The sequence below is a fragment of the Struthio camelus genome, chromosome 4, assembly GCF_040807025.1.
Source record: "Struthio camelus isolate bStrCam1 chromosome 4, bStrCam1.hap1, whole genome shotgun sequence".
NCBI lineage: Eukaryota > Metazoa > Chordata > Aves > Struthioniformes > Struthionidae > Struthio > Struthio camelus.
Window position 1 is genome coordinate 58,173,662 of NC_090945.1, and position 26,091 is coordinate 58,199,752.

Below are 26,091 nucleotides of genomic sequence, written 5' to 3' on the forward strand. Positions count from 1 at the left end.
AGTACCTGAAACCTTTCCTTCCCTTGCTTTTGAATACACAGTGAAAGAACACTAGCTGATACATCCATTGATGAAGAAGTGACACTATTTTAGAGTATAAATGCATTTTCCTGAGACTTTTTTTTAGTTTAAACATTCTGCGGATGTACATAAAAGCATTTTGTTTCTTTGGATTACAGAAAGTGAAAATAGTCTCAGTTGGGCATTGGTACCTAAATTTTTTTCATGTTGTGCTTTTTCATGTAGTGCTGTGCAGAATAGAATAAATAATGCTTTTTGCCTGGAGAATGCTGAATGCCAGTTCTCAGAGAGTTGCAAGAGATTGTCTTCTGAACACCAAATGCAGCTGCACTCATGGCAAAAGGCGCCAGCAACTGGCCCTTACTTTCAAATGACGATTAGAACAGGATAAAATAAGCTGCCAACTTGAATCTTGCACTTTGTACGCACAATCCCAATTTGTGGTGTTTAAGGTACAGTCTGTCTGTTTCGAAGTCTTGTAAGTGTTCGATGCCGAGCAATACCAACTTTTAAAGTTTTTATCAACAACCTGACAGAGTGGGTGTTGCCCAATGCTAAACTACTGAGCAGTTATTTTGTGTTGACCGAGACACAGTCTATGAAGATTGTACTGGGTATCTGCTAGCAGCACAGCATGCCCGTTCTTACATCCCAGCCTAAGCAAGTTAACAGCTCTTCCAGCTTACTACTGTACTTTACTTGCTGCATGAGAAGAGCTCTGCTTGCTTCCTGCAGTGTAGCGTGAGCTGTTAACTCCTTAGCTTGGGTACTTTTTTTGCTCTTGTTATCAAAAGTAGCATTTTCTGATTTACTTATAATTGAGTGAAAAGTAGTTTAATGTTTCTTTAAATAGCAGGAAATGCTCATCATGTCTTTTTGTCTTACTGCTTTTTCGTATGTGTTTAAAGCTGTAATTATGGCACTTGACTTAGGGTTTAGCAAGTTGACTTGTAAATCATTGCCCATTGGAGCCAGTACATGGGACTTTGTCTCCTTTACACTTTGCAGGATACCCTAGCAAGAGGCTTAAAAAGTGTTTTCTTAGAATTGTAGAGTTTGGTGCTCTCAACAGCAACTAGTAAGAATTACCAATTACAACTCATGCGTGCTTTATATGCTTAATATTCTAATTCTTACTAAACCATTTTGTCATGAATACAATTGATTCTTGCTCTTAAGAGAACAATATGTTTTATGGTAGTAATACCAATGAAAAACTGTAATAATGTAACTTTTAGTAATATTGCATGTTTTCTATACCTTATGAATTTATTTCAAATGTAAAACCAGTTATTATTGACGTTTTCCTTTTATTGTACTTAGTTTTCTAGCTAATTTTCATTTGCAGTTCAGGAAAAGAGCAGAGTAGAAATGGACTGAACGTTGTTCTTTTCCTTTGTGAAGGCATTTTTAAATCTCATTCTTGAAGCTTACTGTGCAACAGCCTGAACATGAGGATGCTTGCTCATTCTAATAGGAGTGGTTTTTCTTCCGTGTTCAGTTTGGCACACATTGCCAACTATCTCTGTTGAGCCACAGTATGCACGTTTCTTTGGGCCCTGCCATTTGGGAGAAGTGTTTCAGTTTTTCTATTTGATAGACTTTAATATTTGTACTGTTAAGGTACCAAATTAATTTTAGGTTTGTTTTCTTCTTTTTCGTGAGTATGTTTCACTTCTTCAGAAAAGGTCTTAGCTGGAAAATAATGTACGTATTATTATTTCTTTGTGATTTGTAATGAAACTGGAAAAGGGGGAATCTATCTTTGTTAGAGAACAGTTCCTTGCAGTACCAAGTTCACGTTTCTTTTTATTTTTGTTTTCCAGGAAAAGCTCTTGTCCAGATCTCTTCAAAGAGGTGAAGATCTTCAGTTTGATCAGGTAAGAGACACATAATTGAAGGTACTTTTTACTGCATGAAGGTGGCCTCTTTTTGCAGGACAGTGGTTGCCCTGTTGTGCTGACTTAGACTGTCCACATTAGGAGGTCTGATTCTGCTTCAGAAGGTTTAGACCTTGAATGTCAGTTACCAGACTTGTAACAAAATTGAGCCTTGTTTTCCATTGACAAATGTCATAGTATTACTAGGTTAGGTTGATTATTTGAAGGTGGCAGTGAAAGCTACTGGGAGGAAGGATGTTGAAAGATGGTAAGGAAGAAGAAGATTCAGTTTTTCTATTTCTGTTCTTGTCCCAGGCTTCGTGCAACTTTGGTCTTTATCACTTACGGTTTCAGTGTTTCTGAGTTCCCCTTCTGTAAGCAAATAGCGTTATTTTCAGTGACATACTTTACTGAGGGCTTTTTGATCCCATAGTAGAAAGCACAGGGTAGATTTCAAATGTTGCTTTGAATTTTCCTCAGTGTCTAATCTCAATGTAAAGCTATTACCTTTTACTTACTGAACCTGAAATACACCTAAATTACTCTGTGCTCAAGTTATTCATGCTTATTTCTTTATTGTTTCTAATTCTGTCATAATATCGATTGGTTTTTGTGCCATAACTACTTCCTTGCAAGGGTATGGCAGCATTCAGATGGAGCCCCTCGGAGCGCCTGTCCCCGTTCTTAACTCTAACTGGATAACATCTTATTGTGCGAGGCTTAGTATTCTTTGTGTCTTCCGTAAGGCTTTTGCTGTGCTGGCGTGGTGCCTGAGCTCGTAAGTGTACCGTGGGAATAAGAAATGAATGGCTGAAACGCAAGAGGGGCTCTGTGAGCAAGATGATATCTAGGTGACAGTCGTTCTCTCAGCTTAGTAGGGGAGGAGAAGGAGGGGGATGGAGAAGGAAGGCGCATAGTGTTGTCTGAATCTATTATGAAAAAAAGAAAACAGCTGTTTAAAAGGACTGTAATACATGTCTCTCTGAAGCGTAGCTAAACCAAGAGGGTCACTTCAGATTCCAGTGTGGAAAATAGATAGTTTTAAATTTTCAAATAATATTATTGTCATTGTTTTAATTGGAACAAAAAATGTAAATTTAGCTAAAAGACATGAAACTTGGGAAAATGAGAAGGAAATTTTTATATTGACACATTTCTAAACTATTAGAAATGGTAGCATTTTAGCACCAGTATATCCCCTTTATCCTTCCCAGTGAAGCAAGAAGCTACTGGAGAGGAATTTTTGTAGAGCATATATTGCATTGCTTAAAATATTTTTGCTTGTTCAGCTTGAAACTGAAATAGCTTGTATTTTTCTTCTTTTGTTTGTTGTCGGATCATACTTAGTAATTTCCTACTCTTGTCCTAAGGCACCAGAAACTCGATGATCGTACGGAAGCATATTTTAGCCATCTTGGGAACTTGACTGAAAACAGATGTGTCTCTAGGGTTCAGGCATGTTCATGATTAGGTACGACTTTAGCAATGTTTTCAGGATCAGGATTTTGGACGTAGGTGGAATTTGGCATCTTATTATAGCATCCTATTGTAATTCTGCCTCTCTCTCTCTCTCTCCCTCCCTCCCTCCCTCCCCCCCCCCCAACCTCTCCTTCCTTTCTTTCCTTTCTTTTATCTTAATGTGCTGTTGCATGTGTTAAGTGCTGCTATTAGCAATGTGTTATGGCCTTAGTAAGCAAGCACAGGTCACAGTGACTAGTCCAGTCCTGTCCTCTTGGGGGATTATGATATCTGTCTTTATTTCTCTAGATTGCTGCTTTCAACCCAGGCATGATTTAACACTGAAATAAATTTTTTCTCCTCACAATTTTTATATAAGATAGAACCTTAAATTAAGTATCCAAACAGTATGATGATTATTTTAAATAAAAAGAATAAGCATGTAGTTCATTATCTGCAGTTGTATTTCTGCGAAGTAATGTTCTGACAAGTTAGCAGCTATATCATATGAAAAAAAAGGTTTCATTTTCATGCTAACTGCAGTGCCTTTTCATTAAAATGTTAAAGATGCAAAAACTTGTCAGGAAATAAATAATTCTAACATAAAACTGATTTTTAATGTTGAGAATAAAATGCTTTATAATGCCAATAGTTTCCCAGTTTACCATTTTAGCAATAGCAGGGTTTTTTTGCATATGATACAACTTGTTTCTGTGGAAGGTGATGTGCACAGGATAGTAAATTGAGTAACTATTGAAACTTTTATTTAATATATTGTAACTTAAAGAAAAGTCTAAGGAAACAGGTTAATAAAGCTTAAAAAGCAGCTTTCTCCTTTTTCTTCTACTGCTAAACCCTTGGTTCAGAAGGAGAGCAGAGGGGTAGAGAGGCTTTGTGGGGGAATTTTACAGCAACAGCACAGGTGGCTATAGGGTAATCTGTATGGTTACTTAATCTATTCCAACCCTGCTCTGTGTGTGTAGGTGCTATGTGAAGTGCTGAACATGGCTCTGTGCAACTTAGTTAATATATCCTTGTTATTTTTAGGTCTTTTTGAAAGAGAAATAACTGCATTTCCCCAGAAGTTAGGTTATTTGGAGATAAGGAGATTAACAGTAAATTTTGAAGGAAAAATATTTTGGATGATTATAGCTGATGTTACGTATATATGTTGTATATACCCCTTCATGTACAAGTGCTTGTATTTAGCTCTAGTTCTAAGGATTAGCAGTTGTATTGACTGTTTAATGCTGAGTCTAACATCTTCAGGTTAATGTCTCATGTGACGAATGCTTTCCTTTTGCTTTCTGGATCAATTTTTCCCAAAAGGTATTAGCACTTATAAATTGTGGTTTCTACTCATAATTGAAGAATGATAGTGAGGTCAGCATAGATTTTTGGATACCCTAAGCTGTTGCAAGCAACAGGCATTTCTTGCTAATGAAATCTCAGTGGAGAGCTTCCTGTAGGTTTGAAGTTTAATTTTTCTGACAATTACAATGCTTGCAAAGAAGTCTCAAACGAATGGCATTTGTTGTGCCTTTTAGAAAGCAAATACGTACTAAAGAACTATTTGGTGGACATCTAGGTGTTTGGATAGCTATTCTGTTTTAAGAAGGATCTTCAGCCGTGCAAGTCAAACCGTATTTGGAGATGTTTCAGTTTTCCCGCAGTGACCATGCTCCACTGTCAGCATCTGGAGGTTCTTTTTCCATTTATAAGTCTGTATAAGCTTGCATACCATAATTTAAGTCCTATTGCAAATTAGTCTGAATTTTTTTGGCCCATAATTTATCACATTTTGTTTTTAAAGTAATCCTACTATTGAATAGAATTGTAACTTTACGTGAAGATAGATATTTAAATTGTACGTTGTTGTTAATTGTAAAAAAAAAAAAAAAATACAGTAAAGCATTTAAAGTAGTCAGTAGAATGTCAAAATAAGCTCAACAGTATTTTAAGCCTACTTGAATTTAAAATCAAAAAAGTTGGAATATCTAAAACTGATGTTTTTCACCTGTCTTCCAAACAATATGATGATGATAGGTATGAGTCATGAAGTAGTAAATCTCTGTTCTCATTACTTCATTGAGTCGTGTGATCTTTATCAATCACAGTGATTCCAAAGCCAGATATAAGACCTGATTCAGAAGGGGGCTAGGTGTGGCCACTTTGAGAACTATATGTTCTAAAATTAGACGCCTGATTCAAGAGTAAGGATTCGCCTATCTTGACTTGGGCATCAGCTACCCAAGTTCCCTGTAGAGTGTATGGGTTAGATGTCTCAGAAAGGGCCCAGCCAGGCTTCTGAGCAGGAAACTGCTTAATTGTGGGGGGGTCAGGAATGCACCCCAGGATTTTATTGCTTACATATGAGCCTTCTTAGTTTACCCTTGTTCAGTGCAAGTCGTTTCTATCTGTCTTTGTTCTGTGGAACAAACAGTCTCAGCTGAACTGTGAACACTCGTAGTTGTCTTTTGAGTACATCCACCAGAATATTTGAAGAGTGCAGGGTACTTTCAAAATGGTCTAGTGTCCTGGTTTGTGTTTTTACAAAGGTCTTGGGTAAGGAGTACCTTAAACACACTTTAAAGATAGGTTAAGATAAAATGCAGATAAATTTAGATGTTCACAATATCTAAGCTAGACAATATAATTACAAATACTTGTAAATATTTGCTATGCAGAAATGAGAGTAAGCCCACCTTGACCTAGGTGAATTAAGGCTAAATCAGAAATGCCTGTCTGTTTTGTCAGATGATGTGAATCCTGAGAGAGAAGATTTTTTCAGTGAAAGGAGATTTTCTTGGGGGAGAGGATCATAGTTTCTGCTTCCAGAAGGTCTTTATATATTTTACATAAGTGAATTACTGGATAAATGCACATACAATGGGAAAAGGAATTCAGGATTCCCAGTGCTCAGACTAATAGGTTATTGTGTTGTCTACTCTCTCACCTCCGCCTTCATCTAGTCTCATTCTAATCAAAATTTCTTAATGAAACCTAATGCCTCTTCAGATTTTGAGTATATGTAGATTGTACTGTACACTGGGATGTAATACTTTATAAGCTTACAGAACAAGAATATAATTTTTACTTACTTTCAGGAAATTTCTCCAGCTGCTTGCTTAATTCATGGATTTTTCATGTGGTCAAAAATGCTACTTAATTCTTGTGACTTGAATGGCAAACTGATTAACAAGTTGAGTAAAGTATTCTTGTAATTGAGAGAGATCCTTCGGAGGCTTTATTATGGTTGAAAAAGCGCTCTGTGCCTGAACCCCCCAAAATGAAATACCTCAAATGAGGACAACGAAATAATGACATTGACTTCAAAGATACGTATCGCAACATTTAGGGACATCCTGAAATATTGTCTTCTCAGTGGTTTTATACAGCTTGCTTATATGAATTTTAGATTTTGTGAACTTCAAAACGCTGTCTACTTAAATTTGTTATAATAATTGAAAATCATATTTACAATAATTCTCCTAGATGAACATGGTGCGTAAAGTTGCTACTTTGTAAAATAATCTAACATATGATTCTTAAAATAATGTTAAAACCGATCTTAGAGAATGATTAAAAGTGTAGGATTTTTAGATTGATTTGTCATGCTGAACTATTTCTCTTAATTTTTGCAGTTGATAAGCTCTATGAGCTCCGTAGCAGAGCACTGTCTCCCCTCCTTATTACGCACCTTGTTTGACTGGTACAGGCGTCAAAATGGAACAGAAGATGAATCTTATGAATATAGACCTCGTTCTAGCACAAAATCGAAAGGGTAAGGGTTTTCCTTGCAGAAATTTGCTTGTGGAGGGGTTTTTTTGTGCTTTCTATAAGAAAATGTAGGTGTGCTTTGTGCTTTTTAGACAAGAGTTTTGTAGTTTGGTTTGTCATCTCTTAAATCTGTGGAGGAAGAGGATGGGTTTTTTTCTGAGATCTTGCATTTAACTTGCATGCAAGATGTGCGTGGCATTGACTTGATGACTTTGTGGTTGACATAAAATAGGAAAGTTGGACCCTGATAATTCCAAGTTGGTTTGTTGCCTTTTGGAATTGTTTTGGTTATTGGCAAATTTTTTTAGGAGGGGGCAAGTTGTCAACCCAGTAAAGAAAAAATGGCAAATGTTGCCTATTTCTTTGAGAGGGACGTAGAAGAACATCCTGTTCCACACCAAACCCAACAGTCTTTCTAACCATGCATTTAGATACATGTACAACTATGCTTGCGGGAAAGATATGTATAACCCTTCTGTGCAGTATTTGTATTCAGTCTTATGTATGATACGTGTGTTTTTGATTTCTTATTTTAGGGACGACCAACAACGTGAAAGAGATTATCTACTTGAAAGGAGGGACTTAGCTGTAGATTTCATTTTTTGTTTAGTTTTAATAGAGGTTCTAAAACAGGTAAGATTGAAGAAAAAAAAAAAAAGCCAAAGTAAATCATATCTTTTGTGTTTTAGTACCAGTTTCAGTCATCAACTTTCAAATTATATATGCAAAACCAAAACCTATATATGATGAGCATATGCAAGGCTGTAGTTATCCTCTTAGCTGCGTTAAGGCCTTTGGCCTATATTTTGTTTACATGCCTATCATTTAAACCTCACAGAAGTGGTGATACTAAAGAGAACCTCAGTAAAGAAAAAAAAAAAAGGTAAAAATGGCCTTCTAAATAATGCTCACTTTTCGTTTCTCACAAAATTGTTACTTATCGTTACAAAGCAGTTGATATGTTTATGGCTGCTTCCATTTGCAGAAGGTCTAAAATGCAGAAAGTCACCTCATCTACATTCTTGGATTTTTGGTTTTGTCTTCCTCTATACCGTGATGCATTATGTTGAGGTTAAATCAGAAACAGTTAATACCACACAGCGTAGAAGGTCTGGAAAGATGAATAGTTAGCCTGGTCTGATAAATTTTGATAACAACTTCATAATGATTAGATTACTGTTTTTTATCATATTTTATTATGAATTTTATTATGAATTTAATCCCTAAAAGCCAGGACATAAATGATTTAAAAGAATGTCAATACATATAAATAAACCTAGTATTTTTGGCATTATGTAACAATGTCAAAATTTTTTGATCTTCAGGCTGTGTAAATGTTCATACCTTACAGAGTTAATTTGATAACTGAAGCGAACAAAGCATTTGGTCTTTGGTGGGGCATATCATAGTACTATTTATGTACTTTGTACATATATATAAAAAATATATTTGTATTCCAGATACCTGTTCACCCCGTGCCAGATCCTTTAGTACATGAAGTTCTAAACTTGGCTTTTAAGCACTTTAAACATAAGGAAGGGTAAGTTCCACTTGTATATTTTAAAATATATCATATATATTATCAACCTGTGATGATTTTTCTGCTTTGATTGCCTCACATGCAACATACTGGTGATAATGTTGTAAATGAATAGCGCTTAATATCTTTAAACTGAAAACACATAACCTGAAGAACACGGCTGTGTTCAATACTGAGTTTATTTTGCTTAGTGCGTAGAGAATGGTTTGCGTAATTGGCCAGAGTAAGAAAAGATATCTGAGATTAAATAAATGAAGTAAACTTTATATGCAGAATGTCTCTTCAGTCTGCTGATCAAAACTACACCAGTTTAAATGTCACTAGTGCATTTTGTTCCTTTCCGTTATCTTTAAGACTACGTTCCTCCCTGTTATGGATCATCATCTTTTTGTTTGTAGTTGACCACACACTTAGGATGTAGTAGAATAAAGATAAATTTAACGCACCCATCCTCACCTTTTTTTTTTTTTTTTTTTTTCCCTTTAGGTATTCAGGAACCAACACTGGGAACGTGCATATTATTGCAGACTTGTATGCAGAAGTGACAGGGGTTCTTGCTCAATCAAAGTGAGCTCAGCCTCTATCTTTTCTTGTATTTGGGGAAAAAAACAACTCCAAATTTAAAGACTATTCAATAGAGCATCATTTATTAATCGCCTCAGCAACTAATGATGTGTCACGTATCGTGTGGCATGTCCTCCTCATGTTCTAGCACAATAATTTGTAGAAATAAAGGTCAAAGTTCTCCTTTATTTAAAACTTTAATCTTCAGCACAAAACTCTGAATTGTGGTGCAGGGATGCAGGAAAAGGAGGCTTGATGTATCCTTCAATAATTGCTGTTCTGTTAACAAGTTTATTCTAATGAGCTATTTGTTATAGACTCTCCTAAATGCCTAGATTCTAGGTATTAGAATCCACCTTACTTGTGTTTCTTGTATTGTAGTTGCTGTTATCAGTGACAGAAAAAATAAATAAGTTCAAAATTATAGAAGTCATATAAAAGTAACTAATAAATGCCAATATTTGCTATCTCTATCCCTTATTCAGGTTTCAAGCTGTTAGGAAGAAGTTTGTCACTGAATTAAAGGAACTGCGACAAAAAGAGCAGAGTCCTCACGTAGTACAAAGTATCATCAGTTTGATTATGGGAATGAAGTTTTTTCGAGTAAAAATGTATCCTGTGGAGGATTTTGAAGCATCGTTTCAGTTCATGCAGGTAAAGAATTATTATGATGAACTGAAAATAAGCATCATTTTGATTAAGTCATGAAAATACAATGACACTTGGCTGTGATCAGTTGCTCACTCTGTTTGTGTGTCATCCTTCTTCAGCCTTTTCTATTTAGTTCATAAGCTCTCAGAGGCAGGAAACATTTGTTTCTCTGCACTCCTGTGAGTACTTTGCACAATGAGAACTTATTCTCAGTTGTCCCAGTAATATGCCAAAACTGTAATATGCAAAATCATTTGCGACTAAATGAAAATGTGTAGCAATCAACAATTTCTCTCGTTTTATGAAAACAGTAAGTTTAAAAAATAAAAGGTTACTTGATGTATCGTTTTTAAATGATTGAGATGCCAGCACTTTCGCTTACAAAGCACTTCAGTTAATTTTCAGAGATACTTAAAACGTCTTTGAAATTTTCTCCTGTTTATTGTGAATTAAAAAAATTATCTTAATGAATAACTGTGCCTCAGCTGATTCACAGTAACCTAAATTATTGTAACTTGGTCATGAATTTTATTAGACACTTTAACAGTCATTTACATTGATCTAGATTCTGAAAAATTTAACACGTACATAGGTATTTTAGATTTTTTCCAGAGTGGTCACTTTACGGAAGTGGAGTGTGCATGCACAGTTATGGATTTTCATTTCTCTCTAAAGCATGCCTTGCAAGGTGATTTTAAAAAGTCACCTTGAAAATAAAAATGAGTGTATAAACACTTAAAATATTTTTTTCTAGTAATTTCCGTATAAGACAAATATTTATCTTTGGAGAATTCAGAATAATCTGAATAAACATGTATATCTCTTTCCTCTTTATATTTTGAGTAGAAAATAAATAGATACCTGGTATTGCAAAAGTTCCCCTCTGAATTTCTTTTTGATTGCTGAGGAAATAGAATTTAAAGTTTTTAATATTTTGTAATGATGTTATTGTGAAGGAATATAAGGCGCTAACTTAAATACATTGCATTTACTAAATTTTAAGTAGTAATTAATGTGATACTGCTGGTAGTATTTACGACACGGCATAGTGACATTTGTAAATCCTTATTTTTCTTTTCTAAATCTTTGGTTTTGGTTTTTGTTTTGTTTTGGTTTTTTTGAATGCTTCGTCACAAAGGAGTGTGCTCAATACTTCCTGGAAGTAAAAGATAAAGATATAAAACATGCACTTGCTGGTTTGTTTGTGGAAATCCTCATCCCTGTGGCTGCTGTAAGTTCTTCTCCTTTTCCTCCCCACCTTTCAGTTCAGCTCTCCTTGTTGAAATTGCTTCTGTTAATCCTCATTATATTGCATTTTTACAGACTCAAAAAGACTATTAAGCAAATTACAAGCATCTACATAAACCTATTGAAGGGAATGTATCAGTATGATTTGCTTATTAGCTGGTTTCCCATCTATTTCCAGAGCCTTTTCTCGTTATTTATTTTCTACTAATCTTATACTTGCTCTAAAAAGCTACCTTTGTTTTTTTTTTTTAATATTTGTTAATTCAGAGGTCCCACTGACTTTATTGCATTAGCTGAGGGCCCTAAGTACTTTCTAGAATAAACTGAGGTACATAACATTTTTATACTCAGGTGGGGAGACTCTGAACTCTATGCAAGAAGGAAGAATATGTTTTTTAGCTAATGAAATAAAAATTGTTCAGAGTTGTTTGTCCGCTAAAAGCACTCCTTCAAGTGGTGATACCATTTATACAAGATAGTAGGAAAAGGAAGAGGAATATCTCTGAACTCCATTTTCCCTTTGAAGTTTATCAGTTGTCTCTTGAGCTGCCGTGATATGTTTCTCTCTCCTTAGTGTTCTTAACTTTTGAACTCTTGAAAAATTAAAGAGGAGATGATCTCTTCCTTAAGGCATGACCCCAGAGAGGTGCTGTTAGTAATAGCTGCTTATTGACCGAAATCTTGATGTTAGCTGGATGTATTTCTACTCTTTTCTAGTGAAGGAGCTTTTTTAGAAAGTAAAATCGTTTATCATTTTGAAATCCATAATTTTTTTGGCATTTGGAGTGGGGGTGAATAGTGAAAGTACTTAGCTTTTAGGTTAAGTATAGTATTGGTTTACAAAATCATAATTTAAATAGTAAAAATTGCACATATTTTAATTAGACAGTAGTGCATTGGGAATGGGAACGATTTGGTAGTAACCAGAGGCATGTGTGTTGGCTGTGCAGAAGATGGACGTTTGTGTATGTGAATTAAATATTTTGTGCTGTTTTTTTGTGGACTGTTTCCTGCATGTATAGGTTGAGTCAGCACTTTAAACTTAGTTGGCTAGTGAGTCTTGATCTTTCTTTTTGATTCATTGAATCTTTAATCATTTCATACAAATGGAGTTTCTTAACAGTAGAAAATGAGGACCCCATCAGAGACTGAAATATAGTTTAGTCATTCTCTTGGAAGATGGCAGATGCAAGTTCGATGAATCTTCTTGAAGTAGATGAAGGAAGGGCATCTAGATTTTTATATTCTGGATGAGTGTGTTAGTGACTAAGGTATTGAGTTTCAACGTCATAACTTCTTTACTGTCCTTCTCCTGCTTAGTCATTCAGTCATTCGTATATAAAAATATGACGTAGCTTAGACCCTGCAAGCATGATGGATGATAAAATATTTTACAGATCCAAGTGGAAGTTAAGGCTAATCTATAAGCCCAGGGTCGTATCCAAAAGCAGGAACAGTGTGGTGTCGGCGACAACTGACTTAATTTCTCATGTGCAGCTAGGCTACCAATCAACTTAGGGCTTAAGAATAGAAAAAAAAGGACTAATTTGGGGGCATCAAGAGGTGACTGAAAACATAATTACTCAGTTTGGGGGGGGGGGGGGGCTTATATGCGCCACAGAGATACTAAAATAATTACCTGTTAATTTAATGTGAGATTTAAATTCTGAATTCTTGAATTCCTGGACTATTTAATGTATATGCTAACTACCTTCTATATAAAGCTTTAAACTCATATATCTGTGTTTTTTTTTTTTAATAGGCTGTTAAAAATGAAGTGAATGTGCCATGTTTGAAAAATTTTGTGGAGATGCTTTATCAGACTACCTTTGAATTGAGTTCAAGAAAGAAGCACTCGCTGGTATTTTAAAGAAATATTACAACTTCTCACCCATCTTACTCATTTTAGGCTTTTAAGCTACTGCCTTATCTAAGAAAAGCTAGCAGCGGTATAAATTTAAGCCTTGACTTGTCCGTTCAATTAGAATTAAGTTCACACTGTGTATATTGCGTTTGCTCTAATTTTGATCTGTGTCTTTGTTCAAGATTTGTGCTCTCCGTTATCTCATTTGGGAGACTGTCTTGAAACTGATGCTTGTTTTTAATTATTTTAGTGGGTTTTAGAACAGAGTTATTTAACCTAATGTCTCCTCTAATAAGAACTTGCATTCAGAGAGTCTGTACGTTTAATTTATGTTTAATTATAAGATAGAAGTGGCAGACAGAAGACTTTTTCAGCAAAGTCTGTACGTTTAATTTATGTTTAATTATAAGATAGAAGTGGCAGACAGAAGACTTTTTCAGCAAAATAGCAACCTGTTAATGGCCCTGCTGTGCTAATTTTCTCCTCTGCTCATATATTTTGGGGTTTTTTTCCAACATCTTTTATTATCTCCTTTAGAGTCTAAGGATTTTTTTTCCCTCTAAGACTGCATCTTAGCATGGATTTAATTCTCCTCTTAATGCAGTGTTTGGTAGTTCTTTATAACCGCAGCACCCATGTTTCAAGTTGATAGACTTCACTTTGCCAGATATACAGAGCTTAATTTTGCCTTACAATTGGCATGTTCAATAAATGCAAGTTAATTTAAAATCATTTCTTCTCACTGTTAGGTTTGGGACTCTGATAAAAGCATGAAGTCTGTTTTCTGGTAGTCTGAGAGTATAAAGTCTTTGTCACTGTACATGCTTAAACACTGTTCTATAACCAGAATGTAAAGCTGTTGATGTCAGTTTTCACATTGTGATTTTATTTACTGTAAAGTCAGAAATTTTGTTATATCAGGACTGTCATTTACCTATGTGTCGTCATTCTCAAATTTTGTTCTATAACAAGGTAATCTGAAATCAAATTTTGTATTGTTCACCCTTATGTATTCTGTTGAAGAGCGGACAGCGTTTGAACAAATCTTATGGTATAGGAGCGAAGCAAAGTCAGTGTAGCTTGCATATTCCCAGACTTTATTAAATGGCACTTCATTACAAATTAAAAATAGACCTGGAGGAAAAGTAGCATTTCTGTCAACCTAGAGCCTGCCTCAGTTCTTACCGAGCTGATTATGCTGTTCCTGAATGTTCTTCTTAAAGACAGTTCCCTCTGCTGGTAGGTAGGACTCCGTGAATTGAAGTACGTGCTTGCGGGGAAAGAGCAAGCGCCATAAGAGGGGTGAGGTCTTCATTTGGGATCAGGGCTTGGCTAGACCGTAGCGCCATTGCCCCGGCCTTACACCGAAAGCTCTGACAAGACACGTTATAGCAAGCAGTTGTGCCTGGCACGCCTGTCCTCGTGCAGGAGAGGCGAGAGGCTGCGGTGCTAGCGCTGCCGGACAGACGTAGGTGCTGTGAGGGGGGAGGCAAGGACCCGCTGCGCCTCGTTCTCAGTGCGGGAGACCCGGGAGGGCTGCACAGAGGAATTTGATCGATTCTTTTTCCCTCCTGCTCGTAGGCTTTGTATCCATTGATCACCTGCCTGTTGTGTGTCAGTCAGAAACAGTTTTTTTTAAATAACTGGCACGTTTTCCTGCAGAACTGTTTGTCACATCTAAAGGTAAGAATCCTTTTCGATTCGGGAGGTGTCACGAGTCGATGTCATTTATTCCAGTGCCTTCTCAGCGTTCTAGCGCCTAGCAACAACTCTTTGGCTGTTTAAAAGGACACTGTGAAATGCGTTTCTTTTTTCTCTGTGTTTAAGAGTCATAAGTTTTCGTTGTGTAGCGTAAGCCTTTTTGATGTTCTGTAACGCTGGAAATAGGCATGGCCCTCTCTGAGGGAGGGGAGAATTCGTTTCAATTCTGCTATGAATTGCCCACCAGTTTTGTGGAGTAAAGCCTGTAGGAGAAGCATCTGCTAATAAATGCTGTTTGATGCCAAACAGAGAGAGTACAAACTGTAATTCTTCGCATGAAAATGATTTTGGAGAAAATGAAAAGATTTTATACTTCTATAATTTATATCTCCTGTTGGTTTATTAAAGGAATAGAAAGTGAATCAGTAGGCCAGAAAAGAAATAATGTCTGCAACTGTTGTTTTGTAGCCTGTGATAGAATATTTTTCAAATAAAATTTGCAGTGTCCTTTTAACTCTTGGCTTCAGTTGATAACGAGCTGATTGAGTAGTAAACATGAGCTGACTGATAAAATGCAGAGGTCGTGATACTTGGAAATTAGGGATTTTTTTGGTGAATTTCTTGTAGTATTTACTCTTGCACGCTTTCTTTCATTTACTTTTGATTAACGTAGTTCATGATTTTGTCTAAGGGATTGATTTTGACATTTTTAATATATTCTTTAATCCACCTTCACAATGTTCATTCCAGTTAGGTGTGTGTGACTATTCCAGAACTTATTGGTAAAATGCATAAGCCAGCTTGAAGTTAAAAGGAAGCAGGTTTAGCTGCTGGGATTGTTTTTTTTAAGGGTCGTTTTGGTTTTGTGACATCTTCCACACTTTCCTGTTGCTTGTTGGGATTTTGTGTATTTTTCATCTAACATTTGCAGTTCTTTTGCAATATCTGCCTTGATATTTCTTTTCATTTTTATTTTGCTAAGCTAAAAGAGTTCTTTTGCTTTTGTTTTTAGAGCTTCTTTGTTTTATAATTCTTACATTCATAGATTATTTTTTTCTGGCATAGTATCCATTGCTGATAGTGGATGTACTGAAACTATAAATGCCAGTGAGTTTAACTGGTAGCTGCTCAGCATGCATTTTATATTTATGTAGTTTTGTTAACCACTAACAGCTTAACACGTTTACCTGAAGGCTCTATTCAGCAGAAATTGTATATACAAATTTCTGCAATTCAAAGTTTGCGGTGTTTTGATGCTGCACCATCAGTGAGTTATTTAGGATATTTTATGAATTGGTTTAATGTGGTCCACCAAATATTTCTGAGTGCCTCGCTCGTTCAGAAACTTTGTTGAGGTTAGTCTTTAAAACTACATCTCAACTATCCTCCTGTTTCTTGTGAATGAATGTGTTCTTTTGTGTCTGTTGGTGCTAATTAAATTGCATGCACTCCATAATAAGTAATCTCATTAATTTATGAATCTGAATTTCCCAGGAGTTTGGTCTATTAGATTTCCCTTTCCTTATTTTCTCCTGGTTACCTAATTACAAAAGTTATTTTATTTGCACTTATTTAAGTATATAAAATGTAATAAGGATTCCAAATCCGTTCTCTCTAGTCTCTCTGATGTTCTTCAGTAAAGTAATTTTGAGGGTTATCGGGAACTGTTTTAGCATACTAAAAAGTTTCACCCACCCTCTTGTATGGCGGGAATTCTAGACAAATTAAAGCTTGAAATAACACCACTTAGACTCTGTCACAGGAATATTCTATGAAGAGTATAGGCAGGCTAGCAAGTTCCCAAGGGGGCAAGCTGGATCATGAATTCATAGTGCTCAGTTTCTTCTGCGATGACTGCCAAGTGCTGACTCATACCTGGCAGTGAATGCCGTGTACCCTTCAGTGACAGAGAAATGAAATGTCCTATTTGCTGTGGTGTGCGAGTCTGCACCTTGGCAGTTAACTGCATGGTAGCTGATGCATGGTATGTTCATATCCTACCTTGTCACACAGTATTTCAGTGCAATGTTTCATTTAACAACTGCAGCTACACTGGGCTTGATAATGCTCCTAAGAGTATTCTAAATCCCAGACCCAGTACTAGCAATATATGTTTCCCTTGTAAACTGTTTGCGCTTGGTCTCAGTGCACGCTATCTTCAGTTATACTTAAGGCAGGCGTATTGCATGTAGAAAACATCCTAGCCTTCCTGAAAGGAAGCAGCTTAGTTTGCTTTTTCTTTCCTGCTGTTACTGCTATGAGGAAGGACTAAATAGCTCTGCATCTTGATCAGTTCATACAGTAGATAAGTGAGGTATAAGAGTTGCTCTAGACCTGGAGTGTACCAGAGGGAGCCTTTTGGGATACACGTAGCTGACCTTGACCTTGCATGGTGATTGGGTAGCTATTTTGGCTTTGAGCCCACCAGGGCATAGCTTTATACACTGTCATGTAGATAAAACTCTGAATTTGCTCAGCAGGCTATAACAGTGGTCAGTTTTGTAAAACATTTTGTTTATTTTTTTGACCAGTATTTTGATAGACTAATTTTAGCAGAAACCTGAGAAAACTGATTGATTATTGAATGAAGCTGAGTTGTCTTGAACCCCTACCACCTCTTATGGGGGGGGGAGGGGAGGAAGGATCATTTAAGAAATCTGCCAAAATGGGAGGGAAAATTGTCTAGATTTCTGCACCACTGTTTGGTGAAAGAGAAGAGCTTTTTACTTTGATAGTTTAACATTAATGTTTGCTACATGAAACTTTCAAAGTTGGGAGAACGTTTTTATGCCCTTATAGGAAAAACTGTATTTCTACTGAATAGAGTCCTTACTATACAGCTATCCGTGGTTTTTTGTGCTTTTTTTTTTTCATCTAACATGCATGTGCCTCCCATTCTCATGTTTGTTATGTTTTGCTGTCTCACATTGCTTTATTTAGATGCCATCTAACAACAGTATCAGAAAACAAATAGAAACACTGCAGGTGAGTTAATATGTTGTTATAACTCAGTGAAATGTTGCTTTGTCTAACGTAAATGCTGTATTTTGGTTTTTTGTTAATTGTTGTATTTTGTGTTTTCCTTGCTCTGTGAAATTGCTGTTAGTACTTTGAAGACGCAACAGGACAAGGAGCAGTTAATCTTTCAAAGATCTCTTTTTCTTGCCAGGGAATAAAGGAAAAAGTTCAGAAAATTATCTAATATCAGTTTTCTTGAGGGTGAAAATGGGGCCTGGTGAGATTGAGTATCAATATCACAGCTGGTTTGCTTGAACAGCAGTGCATGTTTCCCCTGGGAAGTAAAATGTCTATACAGATGTAGGGTTATTTCTGTTAATTCATTTTAAACAAAAGTGAGCAAACTTTGCATGTGAGCAAGCATGAAAACATATTCACAATAAAAATGTGAAACTGATTTACTATAACAACTTGCAGTGCACTAACTTGAAAGACTTATACGCTGTTAGTTTTGCAGGTTTTAAAAAGTAGGAATTGTTTTAATTCAGAACAGAAGAAAAGTTTAACATCAGTGTTGAAAAGTACTTTCTTCAGTAAGTGACTACATTTGACTAACATGGAAAAAATACTGTTTTGTTTCTTGCCTTCCTTGAGATATGTTTCATTGACTTGTCTTACTGTGCCTTGTAAGACCACTCTAAATTTGCTCCTACTTGTTTGTTTTGTAATAGAGATACAGTTTTGACAGTTTATTTACATAGTCTACTGATAGTTTATCTGTGATAAAAGTTTCAGGATTTGAAGCAGAACTATATTTGAAACAAAAGTCCTGGAAAAATGCTTTGAACCTTGGCATGCATCAGCTAAACGACTGAAATTCAGCCAGGATGATGAATTAAATAAGCTACTAGATACTGTATTCTAGATGCAGTAATTTCAAAGAGAAGAGGAAATGGTGCCATAGTGACACTGAGCTTAAAATAAATGTGCCATAATTAGACCAAAAAAAGCCATTTTCTTCTAGCATATTTGTTGAGTTACTGGTTATAGGAAGATCTAATGAAAGTTTCCAGTGCTTAAGAAATTAAAAAGTTCTACTGTATTTATCATGTAACTCTTTTAAAAAATGTATGCCTCCTCCTGCATTCTGCTTTTTGACAAAGAAGTGAACTGTGTCGTAATGGGTCAGAAATAGCTCTGCTGAATGATAAAGCTCCTCAGATATGGAATGTTGTTGACTCCAGCATAAATATCTGCTACCTGTACTGGCCTTTTGATTAGATCATTGAAAGCAATAGCAGATTTTTGGTTTGTGTTTTGGTTTTCTTTTGGTCTTGTAAATTACTCTCCCTTTGGAGTATCAGATATAAGAAAACCAAAGTATCACTCAAGTGTGTTACTATTAATGAGAAACATTCTAGACAATGCATTTCAGATAGACATTGATAATGTATCTATCTACCAGTGAATTCACAGACCTACTTTGAACGTGAAGATCTGCTGACCTGTAGGCTAGACACAATAATATCATAGTTTCTTGGCAGTTTAAGTTGATTAAAACCAAAGTTATCACAGTCTTGCCCTCTGATCCAGTTATGAGTGTTTGCCTCTTCCTTGCAACAACTGCTGGAAAATTCACTGGACAGTAGGATGGTTCAAGCAGTTTATTTATCTGAATACTAACCAGGGATGGGTATGACCTTTGCTTTTTAGAATTTGTCCAGGTCACCTCACCTCCCTAAATTTATCCCCTGCCTCATTCCATGTGTGCTAATACAAGGTGGTGGTAGGAACTTATTAAGTGTGAAAGGAAGGGTGGAACAGCATTATCCCTGACTTAGACTGGTTTAAGCTGTTGTGCTTAAACCTAAATCCTAAATGCACATTGAGACCACTGAAGTGGTGAATTTGCTTAACTTCCCTCTGATGTTCTGATAGACAGCCATATCTGGTATCTATCTCTCTAAAGTACCATGACTACTTTTGTGCCTGTGTTTTCTTGATATGCTTTCAAGCATATCAAGTAAAATAATCTGCAATCAAGCATATCAAGTAAAGTAAATTAAAGTAACATGCTACCAAAAATAATGATCCTGAGCCCATCCATGTTAAAGCTACCCATATTACTCTTGTTTTTATAGTCGTCTGGGCATACATGCTTATGAAATGATGTGGATCAGCTTACTGATCTGACGTGGACTTTCTTATTGCTATAGTCAATGCGAAAGGAGCAGTGAAGGGAACAAAAGACGAGAGCATCTCTTCTCTTAGTGGTGCTGTCTTAGAGGCAGTCAAACGCTCTGTGAAATTGCACTCTACTGGTCCTGGGAGGACAAAGTAACACTGTTATTCTGACTGGTTTATGGTAGAGGCCACAAAAGTGAAGTTAATAAGGGTCAAGCCATCATATAGAAATTTTGTCTCTTGAAACAGAAAGATTTCACTGGTGATGGGGAAGAATTTATTTTTTTACTGAGTGAATGACTAAAAAGATGACACCTTGGAATCATCTGTTCTGTTCATAAGCTAATACTAATGGCCAATTTCAATAGCAGCTTTGGACACTTCAGGATTTTATATACACTGAGAATCCTCAACTGGATGGCTGAAGTTAGTGTGGAGAATGTGAATACAGAACTGTTACTCATTGGTTTACACAGTATAAGAGCTAGGAGTCCAACTGAACTATATATTAGTAGCTTTAAGACAAAAATTATTTTTCATATAGTGCATAATTTAAACTGAATAAATCCATAGGATTTTACATTGATACAGGCAGCTAGATTAATTGTTAAAATAAAAACCCATTAGAAGGGAGTAAAAACTAGTATAACCCTCAGGAAACCCCTAAGTTGCTAGAAGCCTGGAGGGCATACTGAGAGAAGTATCCCTGTACGCGTGTCTTTTTTATTTGTGCTCTTTCCTTCTGCACCTGCTACTGACTGCTGTTATAAACTGAGTATTGGACTTAGCTGGACTTTGTGTTTGACCCAAAACAGCTACTCGTATGTTGTTAGCCATGAACTGTAAGTTAGGTTCCTATAAAACTGGTATCCTTTCCCAGTAGCTTTCTGAGAAAAATTATTTGAGGCAATACTGTTGGGTGTTCATCTCAAGAGGCATATCTGCTTGTTACTCCTTTGCTCTCAGCGTAAAAGACATGTATAAAATAATTTGGAATTAGTAGCTCAATGGTTGCGTAGTGTTGTAAATATGTAATACGGCAGTATTTTTATGAAAGCATATTCAAACTTTTAGAGTATTAAAAACATCCGCTTTCATTGTTCAAAAAAAATTTTTTTAATTTCTGAAAATTTTTAAGAGTTTTGTGAGCGTCACACAGGCAACAGTAACTGCTTTTTAAATTTATTTTCAGAATAAAGATCCCAAAATGTCCCGAGTTGCACTGGAATCTTTGTATAGATTATTGTGGGTCTATGTTATTAGAATAAAATGTGAAAGCAACACTGTAACTCAAAGGTAAGTTCATTATGCAATGCATTTAAACTTTTTTTTTTTTCTCCTTCTAATGATATCAACACAGATTTTGTAGCCAGCACAAGGACGGACTACTAGGGTATTCAGAGGAACAGAAACTTAATCTTACTAGAGGGTGAAAAAAAGACAAAACTTGTTTAGTTTGGCAAGTAGCATGAAGAAAGTCTATGATTGCTTATAAATGACAGAAGTGCAATGACAGAAGTGGTTAGAGAGGTAAAAAGCAGGAAATTTGCTATTAGCATAATGAGTATATGGAATAATCATTCAGATTTTCCTTCTCCTCCTGACTGACTAATTTAAAGGAAGATCTTGATCAGTTTATAAATTAACATATGATACTGTTGCCTGTGGCAGCAGATAGCTGTACTTTACATAGGAAGTCCCACCTGTCATAAGTTTCTGTATTATGTGTAGTAGTAACCCCATACAACCAGCCACATTTGAATTGTAACTTCTATGCTATTACGAAGTTATTTCTTTAAAAAAAAATTGAATTTGTTTATAATATTTGTTTCTGAATTCTTGTAGCCGTCTCATGAGTATTGTATCAGCACTTTTTCCAAAAGGATCGCGTAGTGTGGTCCCTCGAGACACACCTCTGAATATATTTGTGAAGATTATTCAGTTCATTGCTCAGGTAAGAGCCTTCTAGACTAGTTCTGGGTAGAGATATGAGAACAGCGTGAGCATTATTTGGAAGAAATGTAAATTTAAGGTTCATTTTTGAAATATTTATACTGAACTAATGGCATTATATCTTGAATAAAATTTTCCTAAATGTGTGTAATGAATGAAATTCTACTAGTGACAAGATATGGAATGCAGAATTATTTTCCAGTAACCTCAGTAACTATTGTATATGAACATTGTGATGACTAGTATTAGCGTTGTATTTATATTGCATCTGAACAGTTATATCTTCTTATATTTAGACTCTAGGCTCTGAATAGAGGAAAAATATGCAATGTGTGCATTATTGTATAGTTAGCATTGCATTATGCTTTGTATTATTTTAGGTGCTTCTGTTGTCCTAATATCAAAATGCAATATATAACTTCACAAGGTAGTGCACTAGCCCATCAGTAACCTTATAAATTAGAAACTTTTACTTTCTTGTCTTACGAATAGCTCATCTGTGCTTCGGTTTCTAAAATGATTTGCTTCTGGTCACACAGGCATGAAGCAGGGGACAAAATTCTTCACTGTTCTTTTTTGTCTTCTAGAATTGCTGTCTTTATAGCTGACTTTTAGTTGCTTACAACTTTAAACTTTTACAGTTCAGACCTGAACGGAATTGTTTGGGAATTGTTTTCAACAAAAATGGTTTTCAGGGGATGAGCTGAAGAAAATATTTGACTTTATTTTTAAAAAAAGTTCTTGGAACATCTATTAACTTTGTGCTTTAACATAGGGAATTAAAATTTGGGAAATATATTGCTATGGTTATTCATTCCTGTGGAAAAACCAACCACTTTGACAACCCTTAAGTTCCTGAAAAAAGTTTTGCAATTTAAATTTTGAGTTTACATCTGCAGTGCGTTATGGCTACTTCTTCCAGAGCCGAACAAAACTCTTTCCTGAAATTGTTGTTCCTGGTTGCTACCAGCCATGTTAACGTGAATCACAAAACCTGAGAACAAAAAAGACTGTGTTCTGTTTCCTTGCTCTATCTTTCGCAACTTATGCTTTCTGTTGCGAATAAACTGACTTAAACGTAGAAAGGAAGAACCTGAATTGGAGTTGGGGAGATATGTTTGGATAAAGATCTGGAGAAGAAAATAGGAACAAGAAGCTGATGGATGGGATAATGGGACTGCCTAGACAGATAAGCTGTTGTGAAGTGCTGGAATCAATGAGTATATATCTGAATTTGAATGAGAAGCTAACAAGGGAATGGACTGAGTAGAAAATGGGATTTCAGCGGATTATTGGGAAAGGGCAGGTGCAGAGCGGAAAAAATTAGAGAGAACCTAGAAAGTGAAATAGTTCACGTTTAAGGAGTAGCTATTCACTGTTTTAGCCTCACTGTTTAATATGTAGCCTATGCTTTATTTACTTTATTCTTTTTGATTCATGTGCTGAATACATAGTTCCCTAGTTAATTTTCCTATTGCCTCTATCATCCTAAGTTCTGAGTATTACTTAAGTATTCAGTATGTTTTTACATCCTGTTTAACAGATGGGGACCTGAAGCTCACCAGAGAATAAATGCTAAAGTTTTTGTTCTTTGGTGCATGTTTCTTCCAAAGTATATAAAACTGTGTAATACATAAAAATGGTCTCCAGTTTAGCAGTTCCACAGATGAGATCTCAGGGACTGAAACCAGCATTCTCAGAATTTAAGTAAATAATAACCTATTCTGAAAGTTTTATTTAAATCAACTGTCATCATTTATAAGGACTCTCTGAAAGAAGGAGAATTAAATTTTGTTTTTCAAGGGAGTATTCCGCTGTCTCATATGTCAAAATGGTTTGTTTTATTTTTCTTTCTGGCGCATTTACTACATATTTTTGACTGCAAGACTTGAGCTACAGTCATAAAGAAACACCATTTGCTATGCAAATTTGATCCAGTTTCTTAGAGTTACTCTAGCATCTCTTGCAGTAGTTGAGACTGAAGTCCTGTGGGTTATGTATGTATCGAATGTGACCATATAAGTAAAACCTGTATCGTACTGCAAAAGGGGAGTAATCCGAGATTTCAGAGGCAACCTTGATTCATGCATTTCCTAATTTGTATGTGTGTTTCACCGTTTTAGCATTATTATCTTAATATACTTTGGTGTTTGTTTTACTACAAGGAATGTTAAATTGCATTACATTAAAAAAAAATGAGATTGTTAATTCATGGGAATAATTAGTAAAGAGAATTTTTTTTTTTAACTGCAAATAATAAGATAGTAAAACGTGACATCCAGCACCTTCGCAAAGTCGAGAGATTTCGCTATGCATATTAACAGAAAAGTGGAGAGCATATCAATCTGTTTTCTATTACAGGAACGTTTGGATTTTGCAATGAAAGAAATAATATTTGATCTTCTTAGTGTTGGAAAATCACCTAAAACCTTCACTATTAATCCAGAGGTAAAGTCAGCTCATTACTTATATGTGGAAAAAAACGTGTCATGGGGCGAAATTTGGGAAAAGTGCTCAACTATTTTGGAGCTAGGATGAAAGTAGGTTACTGTGCATCAAAGCAGGTTCTCCTGATTAAAATAAAGAAGTAAGGGTATTTGTATGCAATTGCTGCTTCATTTCTGGTGAGTAAGCTAGCGGCAGTACTACAGTTTGGACTCGTTTGAGCAACAAATTCAGTAGATATGTATGAATATTTGTTATATTACAACTGTAAAGCCTTTTTCAGGGAAGGCCTACCTAGCTCTTACAGTTTAACACCCAATCTAATAGAAACTTGAAGCAGTATCTGTTTTCAAAACGTCATTTTTAAGATTCATATCAAGTCCTTTAGTGTTCTGTCCTGTAAAAACATAAAGGACGTTAGCCCATGCCAATTCAGTTAGCCCGAGTCAGAGTTGTGGGGAGGCACCGAAGGCTTGAACTTCATTACTTTCATTACCCTAAAATGTAATATTTAAATAATGCCTATCCTCATCTATGTTACTTTAATGTTGTAATTCCTTTTGTTTCCTACTTCCTTGTTCTTCCCTTTGTTGCTGTTGCAGAGGATGAATATAGGCCTCAGAGTCTTCCTTGTGATCGCAGATAGTTTGCAGCAGAAAGATGGTGAACCACCAATGCCAACAACAGGAGTTGTTCTTCCCTCAGGAAATACTCTGCGTGTGAAGAAAATTTTTCTTAATAAAACGCTGACAGATGAGGAAGCAAAAGTTATAGGTATATTTTATTCTTTTGTAAGTTGACATTTCGAATATATGTATATGTCTTCAATTATTCTCAAGCAGTACGCTTGTGTAGACTTTATTTTCTATATTTTAATTGTTACTAGGAATCCAGTGGTAATATGTTTTAACAATTTGCTGTGCTTCTGTAGAGAAGGCTGCTTGAGAATATTGAACTTCTGTTATCCAAGACTAGATCCATGGCTTTTCTAAAACTGTTTTGTGCTGCTGAATTAGCACAAGGAAGCCTGAAAACCACTAATATGGCAAACTTTTTTCTCATGATGTCACTCTAGGATGTCCCAAACCCCAGCTGAAGTGGAGTGAGAGATTTTTCAACCCCCATGCTGTACTGATCTGCTGATGAGGCAGTCTCTAAAGGACTGTTTCAACATGTATAATTTCAGCTAGAACTAAAATGTTCAGAATTGAGAAAAAAGAAAAGTATCTAAGAGCTACTTGCTTGTTTGCATTCTTCCTGACAGAAACTTCTACTTTAACCTCCTACTATTAACCCCTAACACCTCCCGACTATATGTTCAATATGTTTTTTTTTCTTTTGACACTTAAAGTATGTGTTTAATATCATCTTATTGTACAACAGATAAATGTCCTAAGCTGAATAAATGGTAAATAAGTTAGTGAGAAGATGAAAATAAAATGAGAACATGGAATAGTGAAAGAAGTGATCTGAATTCTTTGGCTTTTTAGGAATGTCAATATACTATCCTCAAGTCAGAAAAGCGCTAGATAGCATCCTTAGGCATTTGGACAAAGAAGTTGGAAGACCAATGTGCATGACTAGTGTGCAGATGTCCAATAAAGAACCTGAAGACATGATTACGTATGTATTAAAATATTTTTGTTGTCAGGGTCATGTTATATTATTTTTATGTGGTAGTAATATGTTTCAGATACCATAATTAGTATCCAAAAAGTCAGCTTTCTATTTTAATATTAAAAAATTAAATGTGTGTATTGAGGGTGATAACTTGTGTTAGCCTCTGTAGTTTTGACCCACATTTGAACATATTTGTGGTGTACTGAAGTAGCTTTCCCTCTTTT

At 35.7% G+C, this 26,091-nt stretch overlaps 1 protein-coding gene across 10 annotated transcripts in view; it reads left to right on the forward strand.

Moving 5' to 3' along the window:
- The window catches only part of FRYL (FRY like transcription coactivator), a 184,268-nt gene that overhangs the window by 85,162 nt on the left and 73,015 nt on the right, over nucleotides 1–26,091 (forward strand). For 7 of the 10 annotated variants that reach the window (XM_068940956.1, XM_068940957.1, XM_009681994.2 and 4 more), the window contains 15 exons: nucleotides 1,848–1,901; nucleotides 7,004–7,143; nucleotides 7,676–7,772; nucleotides 8,600–8,679; nucleotides 9,166–9,246; nucleotides 9,729–9,897; nucleotides 11,033–11,125; nucleotides 12,905–13,003; nucleotides 14,588–14,689; nucleotides 17,648–17,692; nucleotides 21,042–21,145; nucleotides 21,695–21,803; nucleotides 24,164–24,250; nucleotides 24,850–25,021; nucleotides 25,738–25,870. In XM_068940956.1, coding sequence (XP_068797057.1) covers nucleotides 1,848–1,901; nucleotides 7,004–7,143; nucleotides 7,676–7,772; nucleotides 8,600–8,679; nucleotides 9,166–9,246; nucleotides 9,729–9,897; nucleotides 11,033–11,125; nucleotides 12,905–13,003; nucleotides 14,588–14,689; nucleotides 17,648–17,692; nucleotides 21,042–21,145; nucleotides 21,695–21,803; nucleotides 24,164–24,250; nucleotides 24,850–25,021; nucleotides 25,738–25,870 — 1,565 coding nt within the window. The remainder of the gene's footprint in view (nucleotides 1–1,847; nucleotides 1,902–7,003; nucleotides 7,144–7,675; nucleotides 7,773–8,599; nucleotides 8,680–9,165; nucleotides 9,247–9,728; nucleotides 9,898–11,032; nucleotides 11,126–12,904; nucleotides 13,004–14,587; nucleotides 14,690–17,647; nucleotides 17,693–21,041; nucleotides 21,146–21,694; nucleotides 21,804–24,163; nucleotides 24,251–24,849; nucleotides 25,022–25,737; nucleotides 25,871–26,091) is intronic. The other 3 variants (XM_009681998.2, XM_009681999.2, XM_068940958.1) reach the window with 1 other exon arrangement.